Genomic DNA, 17,924 nt, shown 5'->3' with positions numbered 1-17,924 from the left:
CAGCAAGAATTTGCAAGCTCTCAGTGAAAGAACTGTCAAAATGTCTCTCTCGAATCGCTCTCTTTTGCTGGTTTTTTGTGTTAACAGACGACTTCCAGCAACAATTGGTGCAAATTGTTACAAATTTTAGGGTAACCAGACACAGCTATTGTCAGTTTGTGGGTGAGAGAGGGTGTTGGGAGACAAAGGGTTACCATATACCTCACGTCTCTCTCCATCAAACTGACAATTGCCGCAAGTAAACTCGCCTAATGTAAATTGGGACTATCATATCGTACGTTCTGTCAAAGTTGAGAATGTTCAACTTACAAAAAGTATACGCTCGACGTATTTCGGTAGTTCGCATAAGAATACATGTGTTCTACTTTTTTCACCACACACGCCCTGGGAATACGATCGTATTTAGGCATAGCAGTTAAAAATACAAATGCTGAATTATAGAATCGTGCTACCAGAACCAAAAAGTTTTTACAATTTTTACCACTTTTACACATTTTAGCTCTGTTCCAGAACTAAAAAGTTTTTACAATTTTTACCACTTTTACACATTTTGCGTTCCCGTACACAAAATTTATATGAAAATCGTTTACGACTTTTACAACTTTTACGACTTTTACCACTTTATAAAGTACGGGAACAGGCCATTTGCGTTCCCGTACCCAAAATTTCTATGAAAATCGTTTACGACTTTTACAATTTTTACCACTTTATAAAGTACGGGAACAGGCCATATATCATGTTGACCAACAAAATCGACGTATGTATCCCTACCTTTCACGCTTGTTTACAATTTTATTTATTATTTTTTCCGATCCCACCTGACGAGAATACGAGAATGACCCATCCTCTAGAAAATAGAGTCCACCCACGCAAATATCCTTTCATCAATATGAAAATTGATGATTACACAATACTGGATCATATAGAAGGACGTTTCAATTGTTCACAATGTTTGCGGTCCCGTAAGTTTTTCTGCTATAGCTGTTATATACCGGTGGGAAATTTGGACGAAATAATTCCTAAAGTCAGAATACCCATTAAGATAGATATCATAAAGCATAAAAAGGAAATCGACGGGAAAAGTACCGCCATTCATGCAGCCGTTTTGGCACCTAATCAAGTTCAAATATTCACTTATCCTGATATACCTGATTATAGTCAAGAAGAGGGAGTTGTGCTTATTTTTCCTAGCGTGGAAAGTGTGACGGTGGCACAATTATTCGAACGTAATGTAAGGCTGTGTAAGGAGAACAATTTTGGTTATCCCAAGGGCCATAATGTTGGAACCTTATTGAAGAGGAGAGTGGATGAAATTGTAGAAGAATTACCCAATAATACAAATAATGACGTAGAACGAATATACACCTACGACAATTTACCTATTAAAAAGGCGGTATTCATAGATAGTACATGGAATCAAAGTAGAGGGATTTATAAAGATGAACGAGTGAAAACTTTGAAACCTGTTGTGTTACAAAACAGATGTTCCCAATTTTGGCGTCATCAAAAAGGTAGTCCACGCTGGTACTTGGCTACACTGGAAGCTGTGCACCAATTTCTCTTGGAGGTGCACGTCAATGCCTGGGGTTTGAATAAACACTACAGAGGACTAGATAATTTGGAAATATGTGAAGGCTTTTACAAGACTGCAAGACTTGTAGAAGATGTCGTAGATAATATGGATCCAGTTGCACCCTACAACGGTCAATATGACAATTTAATGTATTTCTTTGCAAACATGTATGACCTAATTCATAAGTATTACGATCATCATGAACTGAAATCGTATAGAAGACCAATATAAAATAAATTGCTTACATTACAAGATAAAAATAACTATAAATTGCTGACTTCCGAAACGTCACAAAAATGCGCTGTTTCAGTTATTGCTCGTACTTTGTAGAAGTATTTTAAAATGCAAAATCTACCTAATGCATAAGTTTTCTATCTGATGCCTATTTTGATTGTATTCTTCGTTTCAAATGCAGATGCTTAAGATATTTGCAAATCCATTGAGGTTTCGGAAGTCAGCAAATGTGTGCAAATTCCATCAATTCTAAAAGTTTTTAAGTGGCATATTTTTCTTGAACCACAGTACGACATAAATAGAAAGGTTCATTGTATATCACAATAGTAAAAATAAGACGCTTTTCCAAAAAATAGAACGTTCAGTAGTATTGTTGTAGGTATAATTTATTGAGATAGGTATATTCTGATCATTTTATTAATACGGAATGCCTCGTAGAAAGGGTTTACGATTTATTTCTTCTTCTTTTGTTTATTTTCATCGCCGCTGTTTCCACTACTCGACGGTTCAGGTTTGGGCTTTTGCCAATGCAAGGGGTTACGTCTGTACATGGGCCAGGGGGGAATTGTCAACTGGCACAAAAGAACGCTCCATTAGTATAACTTTAACAATTATTAAGCACAATATTCTTACCAATGAGGCCAAAAGGAACCCAGCTCCCAATGTGTAAACAGTCTGTGAAAATTGCTGAGTGATTGCTCCCCAGATCAGGCCAACAACGCCAAACAGAGTGATGATGAAGCGAGAGTACATCTCAGCCTTGTGTTGGCCTACAAAATCCTAAAGTGGTTCCAAGATGTGCAATGATGTTATTGGGATATGTAATTTTTAGAATATTTAGTTACCATATGAGTTTGAATATTTAAATTCAGCATTGTGCTTAAATTTTTCTGTAAAAATTTTTCTTCCAAGTATCAACGAAATAAACACGTCTGCAAATTGCGGCTGTCAAACAAATCTTCTTCTTGCAGCAATGTATTACCAATTGATATCATGAAAGAGTGCACAATAGAGCTGGCAAAAAATCTATGACATTATCGATAGTATCGATATTTTTATACATTCAATATCGACACATAATGCCTGTTCCAAACCTGCAAGAAGCTACTACTTCTTACTACGATAACATTATTTCCTTTATGTTATCGAAAAAAATAGTCAAATATTGCCATGAAAAGCAAAGTTTAGGCGTTTTTCGTTTATTATTCCCATTCCTGAGATTTGCACCTGTCCATAGGAGAAGTTTTAAATCCCGGCCGAAGGCCGTCTATTTAGAGAAAAATAGGTTAGGGCCTTTGTGGATCTTTTGAGGCCTATATCTCGGGAAGTATAAATTTCCGCAACAAATGCAATACATGGTTGGAGACGGGATAAAAAGCACTATCTGTGGTAATGCCAGGGAAGTATGCATTTCCGCATCAAAAGCAATACATCTTTGGATTCGGTGTAAAAAGTACTATCTGTGGTTATTTTTTAATAATTTTCTGTCTGTGGTGGTTTGCCAACATTTTAGACTAGGGCCGTTGTGGAACTTTGGAGACCTATATCTCGGGAAGTATCCATTTACGCAACAAAAGCAATACATGGTTGGAAACGGGATAAAAAGCACTATCTGTGTAATTTTTTCATAATTTTCTGCGGTGGTTTGCCAATATTTTATACTAGGGCCTATGTGGAGCTTTGGAGGCCCATGTCTCGGGAAGTATACAGTTCCGCAACAAAAGCAATACATGGTTGGAGACGGGATAAAAAGCACTATCTGTGGTAATATTTTCATAATTTTCTGCGCTGGTTTGCAAACATTTTATACTAGGGCCTATGTGGAGCTTTGGAGGTCCATATCTCGGGAAGTTACATTTCCGCAACAAAAGCAATACATGGTTGGAGACGGGATAAAAAGCACTATCTGTGGTAATATTTCCATAATTTTCTGCGCTGGTTTGCCAACATTTTATACTAGGGCCTATGTGGAGTTTTGGAGGCCCATATCCCGGGAAGTATACATTTCCGCAACAAAAGCAATACATGGTTGGAGACGGGATAAAAAGCACTATCTGTGGTAATTTTTTCATAATTTTCTGCGGTGGTTTGCCAACATTTTATACTAGGGCTGTTATGGAATTTTGGAGGCCTATATCTCGGGAAGTATACATTTCCGCAACAAATGCAATACATGGTTAGGTTAGGTTTGGGGATGTGTAGTCAATATATATGTATATTGACTACGCCACTCGGAGACCTTTCGGTCCATTGTGATCATCCATAAAGAAAAAAGGAGGTTCAGAATTACCTGAAAAGAGAAGAGAAAAGAGAGAAGAATAAAGAAAAAAAAGGGGGGTGTGGTTTGGAGAGTAGTAATAAATGAATTATTTATAAGAAAGAATGAAGATGTAATAAAGACAGAGAGGGTGGTTTATTTGGCGATGGTGGAAAAAACTGTCAGAGAAGTAGTTACGCTTATGGTTCGCGCCGTCCCAGCCACTTCAGATTTTTAATGATGTTGTTTATGATTGTTGGTTCCATGTTTGAGTAGAAGGTTAAGCTTGGAGGAAAGCGTATTCCTGTTAGTCTATACCGCTTTCGAGTTAACATCGGGCAACGACATAGAATATGCTCGATCGTCTCCGTTTCCTCCTCATCTTCACAGAGCCTACAATAGTCCACGCCATCATCCTGCCATTTGCCGATAAAAGCTCGGATGTTGCAATGGCCGGTAATGACTCCCGTCAATACCCTGATTTCTGACTTACTCAAACTTAAAAGCGAAGTTGTTCTCTTTGTTGAAAGATTCGGCCAAATGGCCCTTGACACGTTGCACCTTGGTTCATTATGCCATAGTTCCTTGGCCTGTTCTTCAAAGAACGTCTCCACCTTCCGAAAAACGTGACATATGGGTGGTGTTAAACCTAACTAGAATCTAGCGAACTCCATTCAAGCACATAAACTTGAATTGGCACTTAGGATTCTTTTCGGGTTGTTCCTTTCAAGCACATAAACTTGAAGGAAACCGTCGGCTAATAATTAATTAAAGAAGCGGTGGATTGTAGTAGTACAAGACGACTGTTTATCTTTATTGATTTCATTCTTTTATAACAAAACTTTCTTAACATAAATGATGACTAAACCAAATATTATGCATACAAAAAAAAAGTAAAGAAATGAAATTATAAATATTACAAAAGTAAGTGAATTTAAATATAGGTCACATTAACGATAAAAACTATTGACTTACTTTAATTAAACTATTGACTTACTTTAATTAATGACTGAATAATGCTTTATAGGCAATTTTCACAATTCAACTAAAAAGTGTGAAAACAAAAATAAAAATAATAAATAAATAAAAGCTATGTAAGTATGTATGTTCTTAACATTCTCCGCCGCGTTGACAGTGTCAAGCAGTAAGTGTAGCTGCATTGGTTGTATGAGTGGATAAATCAGCTGGGACACTTATTGTTGATGGGTGAGTTCTTACAGCTGGAGTAGGTGCAACTTGAGCCGTTTTGTTTAACCTTGAATGGATTTTCCAACTCAGCAGACCAAGCATAATGATAACAACAATGACGTGTAGCTAACTGCATGATGATGAAGACTTGTGGAGTGAATTAGTTGCGGCAAATGCTTTAGAGTTGATTCATTCAGCTGTCTTTGGATGTTCTCCAATTCTTCTAGACGCACCTTGTAAGCAGTAGTGTTAGTGCGTGTTAAAACCCTTTCTACCTCCTGTGGTGAACTTATGTAATGGATGTCTCTCAATCTCACATAAGAAGCACGTAGGCTATTGGAGGCTTCAAAATGTCCGTGTATGGTAACAAAATTGTTTTTCATAACACAGTTGGACCCAATTTCCATTATACCCGTATTCTTAATGGTGATAAGACTAGTTTCCGTTCCACATACAATGGAAGATTCAATATCGGCGGTAGTAGCAAAAATCCAACTATTTTGACGATGCAATTGGCTCCAAGCTGCCGTTCCAATAATTCTGTTGAGTTTGCAATTGGTAGTTGAATGATTGTTGAAGACATTGATCTCGCATGGGTTGACGGCAGCGTTCCTCCGGAGTTTGGATTGCTGATTTTTGCAGATATATTCCCCATCCCTCGGTTTGAGGCATCTTGATATGTCCTCTGATTGAAAAAGTATATATTCATCTCTGTGGGCATCTGTAGCCATATACGATGTTTCTGGTTGAATGGCGATTAAAGTGTCATTTTTTATGGTTGGGACGGGTATTACCTTGAATAGTTCAAAAAACTGTTGATTGACTAAAGGTATCCTGACTTCAAAGATGACTTCATATTTTGTAACTGCTCCCTTGACGCTCATAAGCTTATACAGTTCAATCAAGTTATCACCGGCAGTTGGCAAAGCATGCGAAATTGGAAGATTAGCTTTGATAACGCTAATTTCTTCCTTCAATTGATGAGGAGACAGTAAGAGTGGGCTTATTTTGCCATTATGTGTATCGGTAAGCACACTGATGATCTCGGAATCTACACGCTGAAGGTTTATGGCCGATAATGCCAGGTACGTTGACAAGAGTCCAACAAGCTGTGAGTTGCTTAGTTGGGAAGATTCCTTAGCGACATCATTCTTGATCCTGTCAACCATTTCTGAGATCTCTTGTATTTTTCGCTGATTGCTGATCTCATCCTGTTTGATGATATTAATGGTTGAGTCAATTATCGATGTTTGATTTTTAAGTAATATTGACATGTGATCGTGCTCGTTCTTTGCTCTGTTTATAGTTTTCGATATTTCTTCAGCGTAATCTGCATCAAGAACGCCAAAAAGAGAACGGGCAATATTACCAACTATATTAAACGGAGATCTTCTAAGGCGCCTGTTGACAAATAACTCCTTCTCTTGTAGTAGTTCATTCTTCATCTGTTTAAGATTGTTTACAAATATGTTTCACATCTCTTCCTGATGAAGTACAGGGCACATTTGCTGCAGCGTCTGTAAACCGGATGACAGTGATTTTATTTCCGATACAAACGGCGTTAAATCATAGTACACCAACATTTTCCACTCCGCCGTATTCTGTTTCACTGTTCCCAATCCTTCAAAATACAATCCCGGATCATTCTGAAATTGCGTAACCTGCATGTGGTCGCAAATGACCATAGGCATCAGGAACAGTGCTAACAACACTGACAGTATTGCCGGGCTATACGCCATCTTCACTCTTTTTGCCGGAATGACCTCCCTTTTATGTTCGTCTTCTCGGGGTTGACTCGTTGCCGAAATTGAATCGTCTTGCGCTGATTCGCTGTCTTTTAACACTTCATCTTGACCTTCTGGAAATAAGGGAGCCAGCCTGTGAATGGCCCGCTTGAATATTCCTGACTGCGTTTTTACTTCCGCAACTCTTACAGCTCCGTCCTCACCGGTAAACACCTTAAGAATTCTTCCTAATGGCCACTTCATAGGGGGTATATTGTCTTCCTTGACAATTACCATATCTCCTTTCCTAAGATTGTCCATCTTTTTCCTCCATTTATTTCGCTGTTGAAGCTCCTGTAGGTATTCTTCTGACCACCTTTTCCAGAACTGCTGTTTGATATGAGAAACAAATTTCCAATGTGACGTACTGGATGTCTTCACAGTATCTGCTCTGCTGTCTACTTGCGAAATTAGAGCTTCTCCTATTAGAAAATGCCCTGGTGTCAATGCTTCAAGGCTATCAGGGTCGTTTGATAGTGGCGTGAGTGGACGGGAATTTAAAATAGCTTCGATTTCTACGATAATTGTTTCTAGCTCTTCAAATGTTAGGGTTTCTGTTGAAACACTTCACTTCAGTGCCGCTTCCCACAAACCACCGAAATGTGGAGCTCTCGGTGGAATAAAATGAAATTGTATGCCCTTAGCACTGGAAGCTGATATTATTTCCTCTTTCGCTTTGGTAGCATAGATGCTTTCCGATAATTCCGCTAAACTATTTTTGGCTCCGACAAAGTTTGTAGCATTGTCACAATATATGTTCTGGCAGTGCCCACGTCGTGCAACAAACCGCTTTAGAGCACCAATGAATGCTTCAGTGGACAAATCGGATACCAGTTCTAGATGAACCGCTTTTGTTGCAAAGCAGCAGAACACTGCTACATACGCCTTGGTTGGCCGTTTGCCTCTCACCTTGTAATGAACCCAAAATGGTCCACAATAGTCTACTCCAGAGTTTATGAACGGTCGAGCAGGAACTATCCTTGTTGCTGGCAGATTACCCATTACTTGCTGATAAAGCTGCGGTCGCGCTCTAGTACATCGTACGCATTTTTGAACAGTTGATCTTGCTGTTATTTTGCCTTTGATTGGCCAAAATCGCTGCCTTATTGTGTTTAAGAGCGCTTGGGGCCCACAGTGCTTGTTCTCTTCATGAACCATTCTGAAGAGCAATTTCACTAAAGGATCGTTATATGGTAATATTATCGGATGTTTTGCATCTGGTTGTAGCATGGAATGTTCCAATCTTCCTCCGACGCGAATAATACCTTCATCATCCAAAAACGGTGATAGACTGCATAAAGAACTATGCTTGCTGGGTTGCTTTTCAGCCTTCAACTCTTTTATTTCGACTGCGAACTCGGTAGACTGTATAGCGTGAGTAATTAATCGAAGGGATTGATCCAACTCTTTGGGATTAAGTGCTATGTTTTCAGGCCGTTCAGTCCTTGGTATTCGACAGTTTCTTGTAAACCTAAGAACGTACGCCACGATTCTTTTCAATTTCCTGAAGGAATTTTTGTGCTCGATTCCATAAACGAAATTGATATCAGCAGTTACTATTCCTGCAGTAGCTGCCCCCTTTAACTCCATGTTATTAGTAACAGCATTCTGAGAACAGAGTTTTGCCGGCCATAGCTCCTCTTTTCCATGAAGAAAAACTGGCCCATGAAACCATAATCGACATTTAGCCAGATCTGATGGTTGAAGTCCACGCGATAGAATGTCAGCTGGATTCTCTTTTGACGGAACATGTTTCCATTGGTCTGGTAATGTTAATGTTTGGATAATCGATACCCTATTAGCAACAAAAGTCTTATATAAAGTTGACTGTGATTTTATCCAAGCCAGTACAATTTCCGAATCGGTCCATAGAAACATAGGATGGTCTTGAAGCCTTAAATCAATCTTCACTCTGTTAGCTAGCTGAGCTGCTACTACTGCCGCACATAGTTCCAGTCGAGGCAATGTTTGTTGCTTCAACGGAGCCACTCTGGATTTAGCACAGATCAGACGCACAGTTATGCGCCCATCATTAGTAAGAAATCGGATGTATACAGCTGCGCCAAAAGCTCTTTCAGATGCATCCGCAAACACATGCATTTGTGTTTTTGTCGGAATTTCCCCACAAAATACATGTCGAGGTATTTTGAAATTGTTGAGACCTTCCAACTCACATCGAAATGTTTTCCAAGTAGCACAAAGTTTCTCGGGTAATGGCTCATCCCAATCCAATGTAAGCTGCCACAGTTGCTGAATAAATATCTTTGCTATCACAACAACCGGAGCCAGTAGACCAAGAGGGTCGAACAGTTTTGCGAGTTCAGACGTAACTGATCGCTTTGATATAACTTGACGATGGTCGATGTTTGTCTTCACGCAAAATTGATCGGCTTGAGGCATCCAATATAACCCCAACGTTTTTATTGTTTTGTTTATATTTTCATCCAAATCTAAGTTGATTTCTCGATCACTATGCGGTATATCTTTCAGCAATCTTGGAGAATTCGATGACCATTTTCTTAAATTGAAACCATGTTGCTTCAAAATAGCTATCAATTCCCTTTGTGTTTCAAGGGCTGTACTTAAGCTGTCGGCACCACTGAGCCCGTCATCCATATAAAAGTTTTCTTTGAGCATCTTTGATCCAAGTGGATAACGATCCATGTTGACATCTGCAATTTTCTGCAAACATTTTGTAGCAAGATACGGTGCCATATGTTACGGTATTAAGCTTGTAATAACTAACAGGATGCGACGTATCTTCTCTCCATATAATCAGTTGATATTTTTGATCATCAGGATGTAGTAGTATCTGCCTATACATCTTTTCAATGTCTGTGGTGAAGACAAATTTTGGCAATCGAAAACGCAGCAATATAGAAAAAAGTTCACTTTGGACAGTTGGCCCAGTGTACATTAGATCATTTAACGAATAACCTGATGAGTTTTTTGCGGATGCATCAAATACGACCCTTAGTTTTGTCGTGGTACTATCGGGTTTTAGAACACAATGATGGGGAATAAAATATTTTGGGTTTGATATCGTCCCCACGTCAATCTTTTGCATGTGTCCCAATTGCTCGTATTCTTGCATAAACTTAATGTATTGACTTCGGATGTCTTCCTTCTGTAGAAGCCGGCGTTCCAGGCTCATAAATCGGTTATACGCCATTGAATGTGATTTCCCCAATGCTGTTGGAGATTCTCGGAAAGGGAGTCTGACAATGAAACGACCGTATTCATCAGTCTGAATATGTTGATTGTAGTGGGACTCACACAGCTTCTCTAACGGAGACATTACTTTCTCACTCGCTTCTACTTCCTCGAGCTTCCATAGTTTTTCGATTGCTTGTTCTAGTGATGCTTCACTATCGAAAATTGCACATGTCAACGCTGCTGATGTGACATCCGTTGAGGTTTGTTCTATTAAGCCGCCAACAATCCAGCCGAGTGCCGTATTTTGTAGTATGGGTTGATTGTCATTGAGTTTTATTGTACCTGGCTGCATTAGGCTAAAGTAGAACTCTGCTCCAAGTAGAATATCAACCTTTCCTTGCGTGTTAAAGTTGGGATCGGCTAATTTAATATTCTGTGGAATCTGCCATTTAGAGATGTCCAGATCGCGATTCGGTTGCGCTGGTATAATTGTTGGCAAAACAAATGCCTCCAAATCAGTTGAAAATTCAGCATTATTAGATAACATCTGTACATTCACCCGACGATAAGCCTTCCTTTGAATCTTTCCAACTCCGTCAATGGCCAATGAGGCACCCCTGGTTCTAGGTGATAACTTTTTTATCAGCCTTTCAGTCACAATGTTCACTTGTGAGCCCGAGTCGAGTACCGCTCTAAATTCGCCTGACATACCGTTTGCAGCCTTGATGATAACTTTAGCAGTCGTTAGAATTACGCTCTTCTGATCTTCAACTGATGCTGACGAGATTGCAGCTGTTTTGACTGGTGTGGCATCATTACTTGTGGTTGGTGATTGTTTCGAAGCTATTGAATATGTCTTCGATTTGCTTGGCAAATGTAGTAAAGTATTATGCTTATTACTACATACTTTGCAGCTACTAGAAGTACATGCCTTCGATACATGATCGTATTTAAAGCAGTTCGTACACATTTTATGTTGTTGTACCCATTTGAGCCTCTCAGATTCCCTCATTGCCAAAAATTGTTTACAACGATAGATGGGATGGCGGCCATTTTTGCATAAGCTGCATTTGCTGTTATCCTCCACTGATGCTATGGAGGAAACTGTTTTATTAGAACCTTTTTGAGTAGTCGTCACTTTTCCGATTGATTCCATCGACTCAAATTGTAGCTCCAAAAATGCAAATAGGTCATTCATGGTAGGGACCCTCTTTGGCCTTGTTAACGATTGCATGAATCGTATGTACAGCGTCTGATCCATTGTTAATTTTTTTTTTTTTTTTTTTTTTTTAAAAAATACTTGTGGGGTTTTAATGGATTTATATTTTGTAAAAATTTTTCGAAACCACTTGTGGGGTTATTGGATCCTCACCACTTGAACGGTGAATAACTGCCTTTTTTTTAAACAAATTCCAGGATACGTGTTGTGTCACGTCTGGTTATCTTACCGATGATTCGGTTTGCGTCCTTCTTGAAATAAGGTACGCTTCTGTTTGCTTCAAAATTCCTAGGATGCGTGTGGATAAGCGTGGTATCCGAGGTTGCGAGTAGACTCTGCAAGGATCTGTGTTGTATCCAAAGTCGCTTGTAGAATCTGCAAGGATCTGTGTTGTGTCCAAAGTTGCCTGTAGGAACTGCAAGGATCTGTTGTATCCAAAGTCGCTTTGCAAGGATCTGTATTGTGTCCGAAGTTGCTTGTAGGATCTGCAAGGATCTGTTGTATCTGAGGTTGCTTGTAGAATTTGCCAGGATGTAGGGACGCGAGGATTCGAATTAAAAATACGCGACGCGTTACACTTAAACCGGGGTCACCAAAATGTTAAACCTAACTAGAATCTAGCGAACTTTCGGGTTGTTCCTTTCAAGCACATAAACTTGAAGGAAACCGTCGGCTAATAATTAATTAAAGAAGCGGTGGATTGTAGTAGTACAAGACGACTGTTTATCTTTATTGATTTCATTCTTTTATAACAAAACTTTCTTAACATAAATGATGACTAAACCAAATATTATGCATACAAAAAAAAGTAAAGAAATTAAATTATAAATATTACAAAAGTAAGTGAATTTAAATATAGGTCACATTAACGATAAAAACTATTGACTTACTTTAATTAAACTATTGACTTACTTTAATTAATGACTGAATAATGCTTTATAGGCAATTTTCACAATTCAACTAAAAAGTGTGAAAACAAAAATAAAAATAATAAATAAATAAAAGCTATGTAAGTATGTATGTTCATAACAGGTGGTTTAATAGAAACAGTGATAGCTTGACTTGTTGATTGAGATCCGTGTACCCAGCAGAGTCGGACAGCGTTAGTTAGGTTCGCCAAGGCAGTTCTACACTCAAGAACGGCCTCAGACTTGATATTGTTGGATTTGATGGCTTTAAGAGCCGGCTGACTATCAACGAAGATAGTCACCGGTTCAAAGATTTCAGCATCCAGACTTTTTATCAACTCTGCGGCCATTTTGATCGCGAAGATTTCTGCTTGGAAAACACTACAGTCGCTGTTCAACCTATAAGAGTACTCGAGGCAAAGCTTTTCGCAGTAGACGCCAGCTCCGGTACCTTCTTCCATCTTGGAACCGTCTGTATAGAAAGCCAGACCGTCCAGAGGAGGGTTACTACGGATCCAGTCATCTCTACTAGGGATAACGACCTCAAAATCATCAAATCTATGGATTGGTGATAAGTAGTCGCTGAACTTCCCCTGCTGATTTAAGCCAAGGTTTGGCCCTAGCTCTCGAAGAATGCATGCATGACCATAGGTGCTGTCACGCCAACGATTCAATTCATGTAGCCTTAGAGCACTACGTGCTGCTTGACCTTTGATGCTAATTCTCGTGGGCAAGAGGTTTAGCATCGCGTTCAGAGCTGCTTGTGGTGTACTTCTAAAAGCTCCAGTTATCAGGATCGAGGCTGCCCTTTGCACCTTGTCTATGCTGCCCGAGTTCGATTTATGTCGAAGCGCATGCCACCAGACAAGACATCCGTAGGATAGGATGGGTCTCACCACAGTATTATACAACCAGTGTATAATAGCTGGATTTAGACCCCAACTTTTCCCAATCGAATTCTTACATGAATAGAGTGCGATCATACCTCTCTTCGTCCGTTCCTCGACGTTCCTTTTCCATCTCAGTTAAGAATCCAGGATTGTACCTAGGTATTTGGCCTCAGGAGATAGATGCAACTGCACTCCATCCAATGTTGGTGGTATGAAGTCGCCAAGCTTACGCTTTCTGGTGAACAATACCAGTTCTGTTTTCGTTGGATTTACACCAAGGCCATTTGTGGTGGCCCAACGAGACAGCTTTGATAAGGCTCCTTGCATAAGCTCCGAAATAGTGGACAAGAATTTGCCAGTTATTAGTAAAACTACATCATCCGCGTATGCGACAACCTTGATGCCCTGATTGTCGAATTCCGCCAAAATATTGTTTATCACAAGTAGCCACAGCAGCGGTGAGAGTACACCTCCCTGGGGAGTACCTCGTGTTACTGTCTTCCTTGTTGTCAACTCCCCAATACTGGAATTTATGATCCTGCTCTCCAGCATTCTCTTTATCCAGCAGATCAGGGTTTCCGGGGTGTTGACCGATCTAAGCGAGAGATGAATGGATTCAAGTTTTACGTTGTTAAAGGCTCCTTCTATATCCAGGAAAGCCGCCAAGGTAAAGTTTGAGTTCTCCATATTTCTCTCAATGAAACCCACGACCTCATGAAGAGCAGTTTCGACAGATTTACCTTTCATGTAGGCATGCTGCGAGTCGCTCAGCGAGGCAGTGTCTACAAAGCTCCTAATCTCCAGATCGATCAGTCGTTCGAGTGTCTTGAGGAGAAAGGAGGATAGACTAATAGGTCTGTAGTCTTTCGGTGCAGAGTGACTGGCTTTCCCCGCTTTGGGGATGTAAGTTACCTTTACCTCTTTCCACAGATCTGGTACGCAGGAAAGAAACAAACAGGCCCTAAAGATCTCCAGAATTTGGTATATCTGCGGTGCAGCAAAATGAAGCATTGCAGGAATTACTCCATCTGGACCAGGTGACTTATAGGGTTTGAATGTACTTACTGCCCACTTTATTTTGTTTCTGCTTACAACCTTATCAATGAGGCTCTCGTCCACTGACTCTTGGACTTGGAAGTTGTCACATTCAATGTGAAGGTTACTGGCATCCGTGCAGTCAGGGAAGTGGGTCTCAGCTAGAAGGTTTAGAGTCTCAAGACCTGAGTCTGTCCACGTGCCGTCCGGTTTTTTGACACTACCGATGGATTTGGGGTCCTTCGAGAGTATCTTACGGAATCTGGCAGCGTCGTTTACCCCTTCTACAGACTCACAGAAACAAACCCATGACTTCTTTTTGGCGCGCTTGATTTCACTCTTGTATTTGGTGAAACTCGCTTTATACGATTCCCAGTCACTGTCAAGTTTCGTCGAGTGCGCCTTGTTGTACAACTTTTTGGTGTTTTTCCGTAGTTCGCCAAGATCCTTGTTCCACCACACCGGTTGGGATTTCTTCCCAGGATAAGTTAATGGACAGGCATCCTTATGGCAGCGAAGAAGGATTTCTGTTAGGTTGGACACCTTACTGTTAAGCTCAGCAACTGTTTCTATCCTTCCGGGGAGTGTCAGTTGATGGTTCGTCAGATCAGTGAACCTTCCCCAGTCCGTCCTTCTCGGGTTCCTATAAGGATTTTGGCGGACTCCGTCGAAAGAGATTTCAAAGTATATCCTCATATGATCCGAAAAGGAGCATTTGTTGGATACCCTCCAGTTCCTGACGACAGAATCATCTAAATTAGACAGGGTTAGATCAATGACCTCCTCCCTGTCTCTAATTTTAAAGGTGGGATCGTTTCCTATATTACATATTCTTAGATTGTAAGATAATATAAAATTGAAAATCGACTCACCTCTAGTGTTTGTGTCTTTGCTGCCCCAGTGAAAATGGTGGGCGTTGGCGTCACATCCAAGGATAACGTTACAAACGCCCAGGTTCTCCTTCAGCAGCCTGTGTACCCCCTGATTTGGTGGATCAGGGTCCTCATACGGCATGTAGATTGAGGACAGGAGAGTGGCCTTCTCCCTGCCGTTCTCCAGTCGCACCGTGCACATGTCTCCATTACTGTAATTAGATAGAAAGATTAGATTGAGGTTCTTCCTACCTACCACACAGGTCCTCACCTTGTCCCCTTCGGACGATGCGAAGACCTCGAAGTTGGCATTGTTCAGTCCAGAGACCTTATTTTTATATATATAAGGTTCCTGGACTAGAACAATGTCTACCTCTGAGTTCGTGAGGGACAGGAGTAGTTCGGCGGCAGCTGCTTTACAATGATGCAGATTAATCTGCAAAATGCGTAGCACCTGCCGCCTGCCTACTCCTACTGATTTCCGCGAGGTGGACTCAGTCGGAACCGAACCCATCCTGAACCGAAGTTCAGTTTTCCCTCACGAATCTTAAGGTACTCCTCTCCTGAGGAGTCTTCCGCCATCTTGATGTCCATCCCTCCATTCTCCTTACAAGGGGTGAGACTCATTACAGTCCAGTCCTTAGTAAGGAGACCTGGGTTCTGGAGCTCCAGCATCCTCAGCAGAAGTTCCTTATCCACGGTAGGTGGGGGAACCCATGCTGGGAATACCTTCCTGGACGGAATCTCCGTTATAGACACCGCAGCAATTTTTGCCCCCTCCCAAAGTTCATCAAAGCCATTAACTGTCTTCTTAAGGTACTCTTGCGAGCTCCTATTGAGACATTTAATGACTTTAACTCCCTTGTGAAGGAAGGCGCCACCAAACTGGCGGTCACCCTGGTTCGCCTCAGTGGACACAATGGCTAAACGAAGCCGAGTCTCGAAGAGCAACCAGTGACTTTCGCTGATTTTCCCGAAGGGGTCAGCTCGGTCGATGATTGCAACTAGGAGCTCGTCATCGTTTGCCACCGTGGCCGTTTTGGCGTAGGGTTTCCTACGTCCTCGCTCACGTGCCTTTGTAACAGCTTTTCCTGAGGAGGTGGACGCCTTCTCAGTACTGGTGCTGCTTCCCTTGGCTTTGTGAGCAAGGACACCAGCATAGGAGTTCGCCGTGTTGACCGTCTGAGAGATCATCGTCTTCTTTGGCGAAGGCTGTGGGCCTTCTGAAGAGCGAACTCGCTTCACAGTCTTTGACTGCGAGGACTTGTTCTTCTTCTCCGAAGTCGATGGTGTCCCAGTCGATCCACCCGTCGTTACCCCCGAGTGGCTTGCGCAGGTCTTAGACACCTTCTGTTCGTCCGCTTTACCCTCATCAGTTGGGGTAGGATCCGGATTTGGGACAGTCACCTTCTCCAGTTGACTACTCTTACGAGAATCATTTGGAGTCGGATTATGCCCCTTATCCTTTTCCAGTCCCTTCTGGCTCGGGTTCGGCTTCGGAACAGCTTTAGGTTCCACCTTGCTGTCAGAAGCAGCAGGCTTTACCTCCACCTTTTTGCTTGTCGCCGCAGTCTCTACTGAGTCTTTGGCTGAAGCTGAAGCAGGGTTCGGGAGAAAGATTTTGTCCACCAGGAGCTCGCATCTGGGTGCATTTGGATAGATTCTTTGGAATTTCCGCATGTACTTGAGCTTGCTCTTGATGAACATGATCTCTCTCCTGGTATGCGAGCTCGCGTCCCTTCCCACGAACTTGCGCAGATACGAAGCTGCACGCTTGTAGTGCCTCGTATCTGAAGCCTCTTTGGCGGAAATTGCGACTGCGTCGGTGTCCGTCGATGAGGTTTCCTTGGATTCCCCAACGCAGGCCGGAGACTCAGAGTCAGTGGCAATTGTTGGAGCTTCCGTTGATTCCCCCTCGATGGTCATCGACTTAGAGTCAGTGGCTGTTGATGGATCATCTCTAGATTCTCCATCAACATCCATTGACTCCGTGGCAATCTGCCTTCGAAGCTTAGTATCGGCTGGTGCCGATACAGGACCAGACTGGTTGCGACTTGTCTGTGGTTGCGAACCCAGGTTCACAACCTCTTCGACCACATCACCGTCAGTGGACATGTCGTCATCAGACCTTCTTGTTGACTCAGCTGGGATCACCGTAATGTCCAGTTCGTCGTCAGTGAGGGTGAGATTGTTGAGCATGTCCTCTGGTGGTATGGTCGGAACAAGTCTCTCCAGTTGGTCAAGGAGTTCCCTACTCTGTCTCTCCAGACTGTCCCCAATCACTTTGAGATGTAGGTCGTCCCCGCCCAAAACTTCGGTCCTGTCAGCCGTGGACTGATTAACACCAGTTTTGGCTAAAGCATTATCCTTTTGAAAAACCGGTCCGTCAACAATATTTCGGGTTGTATATTCTGCACTTGTAGCAGTTACGGCTGTAGGTGCCAAGGCATCCACACCTGAGACAGCCGGATCACAATCGCTTGATCTCGACGGTACGTGGCTTGTGATCTCACCAACGCTTACCGCCGGTACTGGGTTATTAACTCCCTGCACCGTAACTTTACTCCTTTTACGTCTTTTACCCATCTTAGTTGATTTATTTAAGGGAACTACCCCGATCCAATTTTGGTCCACGGGGGGTTTGAAAGAGAAACAAACCCCCAGGGTTTCTGAGATATGTGGAGACAGTAAACACCTTCAGTTTCCCTCGGGCGCTGCCGACCCCGCATATCTCAGAAACCCCCTTCCCATCCGCCACCCGGGAAGACGCGCCCAGTAGAAGATTGGCAACTCCCGTGGGGCAATACA

At 41.8% G+C, this 17,924-nt stretch overlaps 3 protein-coding genes across 5 annotated transcripts; 1 reads left to right on the top strand and 2 right to left on the bottom strand.

Moving 5' to 3' along the window:
* Positions 1 to 795: 795 nt before the first annotated feature.
* On the top strand, positions 796 to 1,836 carry LOC141391522 (tRNA-uridine aminocarboxypropyltransferase 1). Its single transcript, XM_073964398.1, has one exon. It carries the CDS (start codon positions 836 to 838, stop codon positions 1,802 to 1,804), a length of 969 nt encoding a protein of 322 aa, XP_073820499.1. The 5' UTR covers positions 796 to 835; the 3' UTR covers positions 1,805 to 1,836.
* A 339-nt stretch (positions 1,837 to 2,175) lies between these two features.
* Positions 2,176 to 2,808, bottom strand: Spase12 (Signal peptidase complex subunit Spase12). The gene is made up of 3 exons (XM_073962841.1): positions 2,653 to 2,808; positions 2,441 to 2,587; positions 2,176 to 2,379 (listed from the first exon to the last, which is right to left on the bottom strand). The coding sequence occupies exons 1-3, from the start codon at positions 2,680 to 2,682 to the stop codon at positions 2,260 to 2,262; spliced, it is 297 nt and encodes a 98-aa protein (XP_073818942.1). The 5' UTR covers positions 2,683 to 2,808; the 3' UTR covers positions 2,176 to 2,259.
* Positions 2,809 to 2,926: 118 nt separating this feature from the next.
* On the bottom strand, positions 2,927 to 17,901 carry LOC141390150 (uncharacterized). Of its 3 annotated transcripts, none has more exons than XM_073962830.1 (3): positions 15,523 to 17,901; positions 15,117 to 15,444; positions 2,927 to 4,097 (listed from the first exon to the last, which is right to left on the bottom strand). In XM_073962830.1, the coding sequence occupies exon 1, from the start codon at positions 17,700 to 17,702 to the stop codon at positions 15,588 to 15,590; it is 2,115 nt and encodes a 704-aa protein (XP_073818931.1). In that variant the 5' UTR covers positions 17,703 to 17,901; the 3' UTR covers positions 2,927 to 4,097; positions 15,117 to 15,444; positions 15,523 to 15,587. The 3 variants fall into 3 exon arrangements, with proteins under 3 accessions (XP_073818931.1, XP_073818930.1, XP_073818932.1); XM_073962831.1 differs by lacking the exon at positions 2,927 to 4,097 and having other exon boundaries at positions 15,258 to 15,328; positions 15,388 to 15,444; XM_073962829.1 differs by having other exon boundaries at positions 15,117 to 17,901.
* Between the last annotated feature and the right edge of the window lie 23 nt (positions 17,902 to 17,924).

This window comes from Musca autumnalis, unplaced genomic scaffold, assembly GCF_047663935.1.
Source record: "Musca autumnalis isolate F117 unplaced genomic scaffold, ASM4766393v1 scaffold_1, whole genome shotgun sequence".
Lineage (NCBI taxonomy): Eukaryota > Metazoa > Arthropoda > Insecta > Diptera > Muscidae > Musca > Musca autumnalis.
The sequence above is the reverse complement of the archived record's forward strand: the minus strand, read 5'-3'. Positions and strand labels throughout refer to the sequence as shown.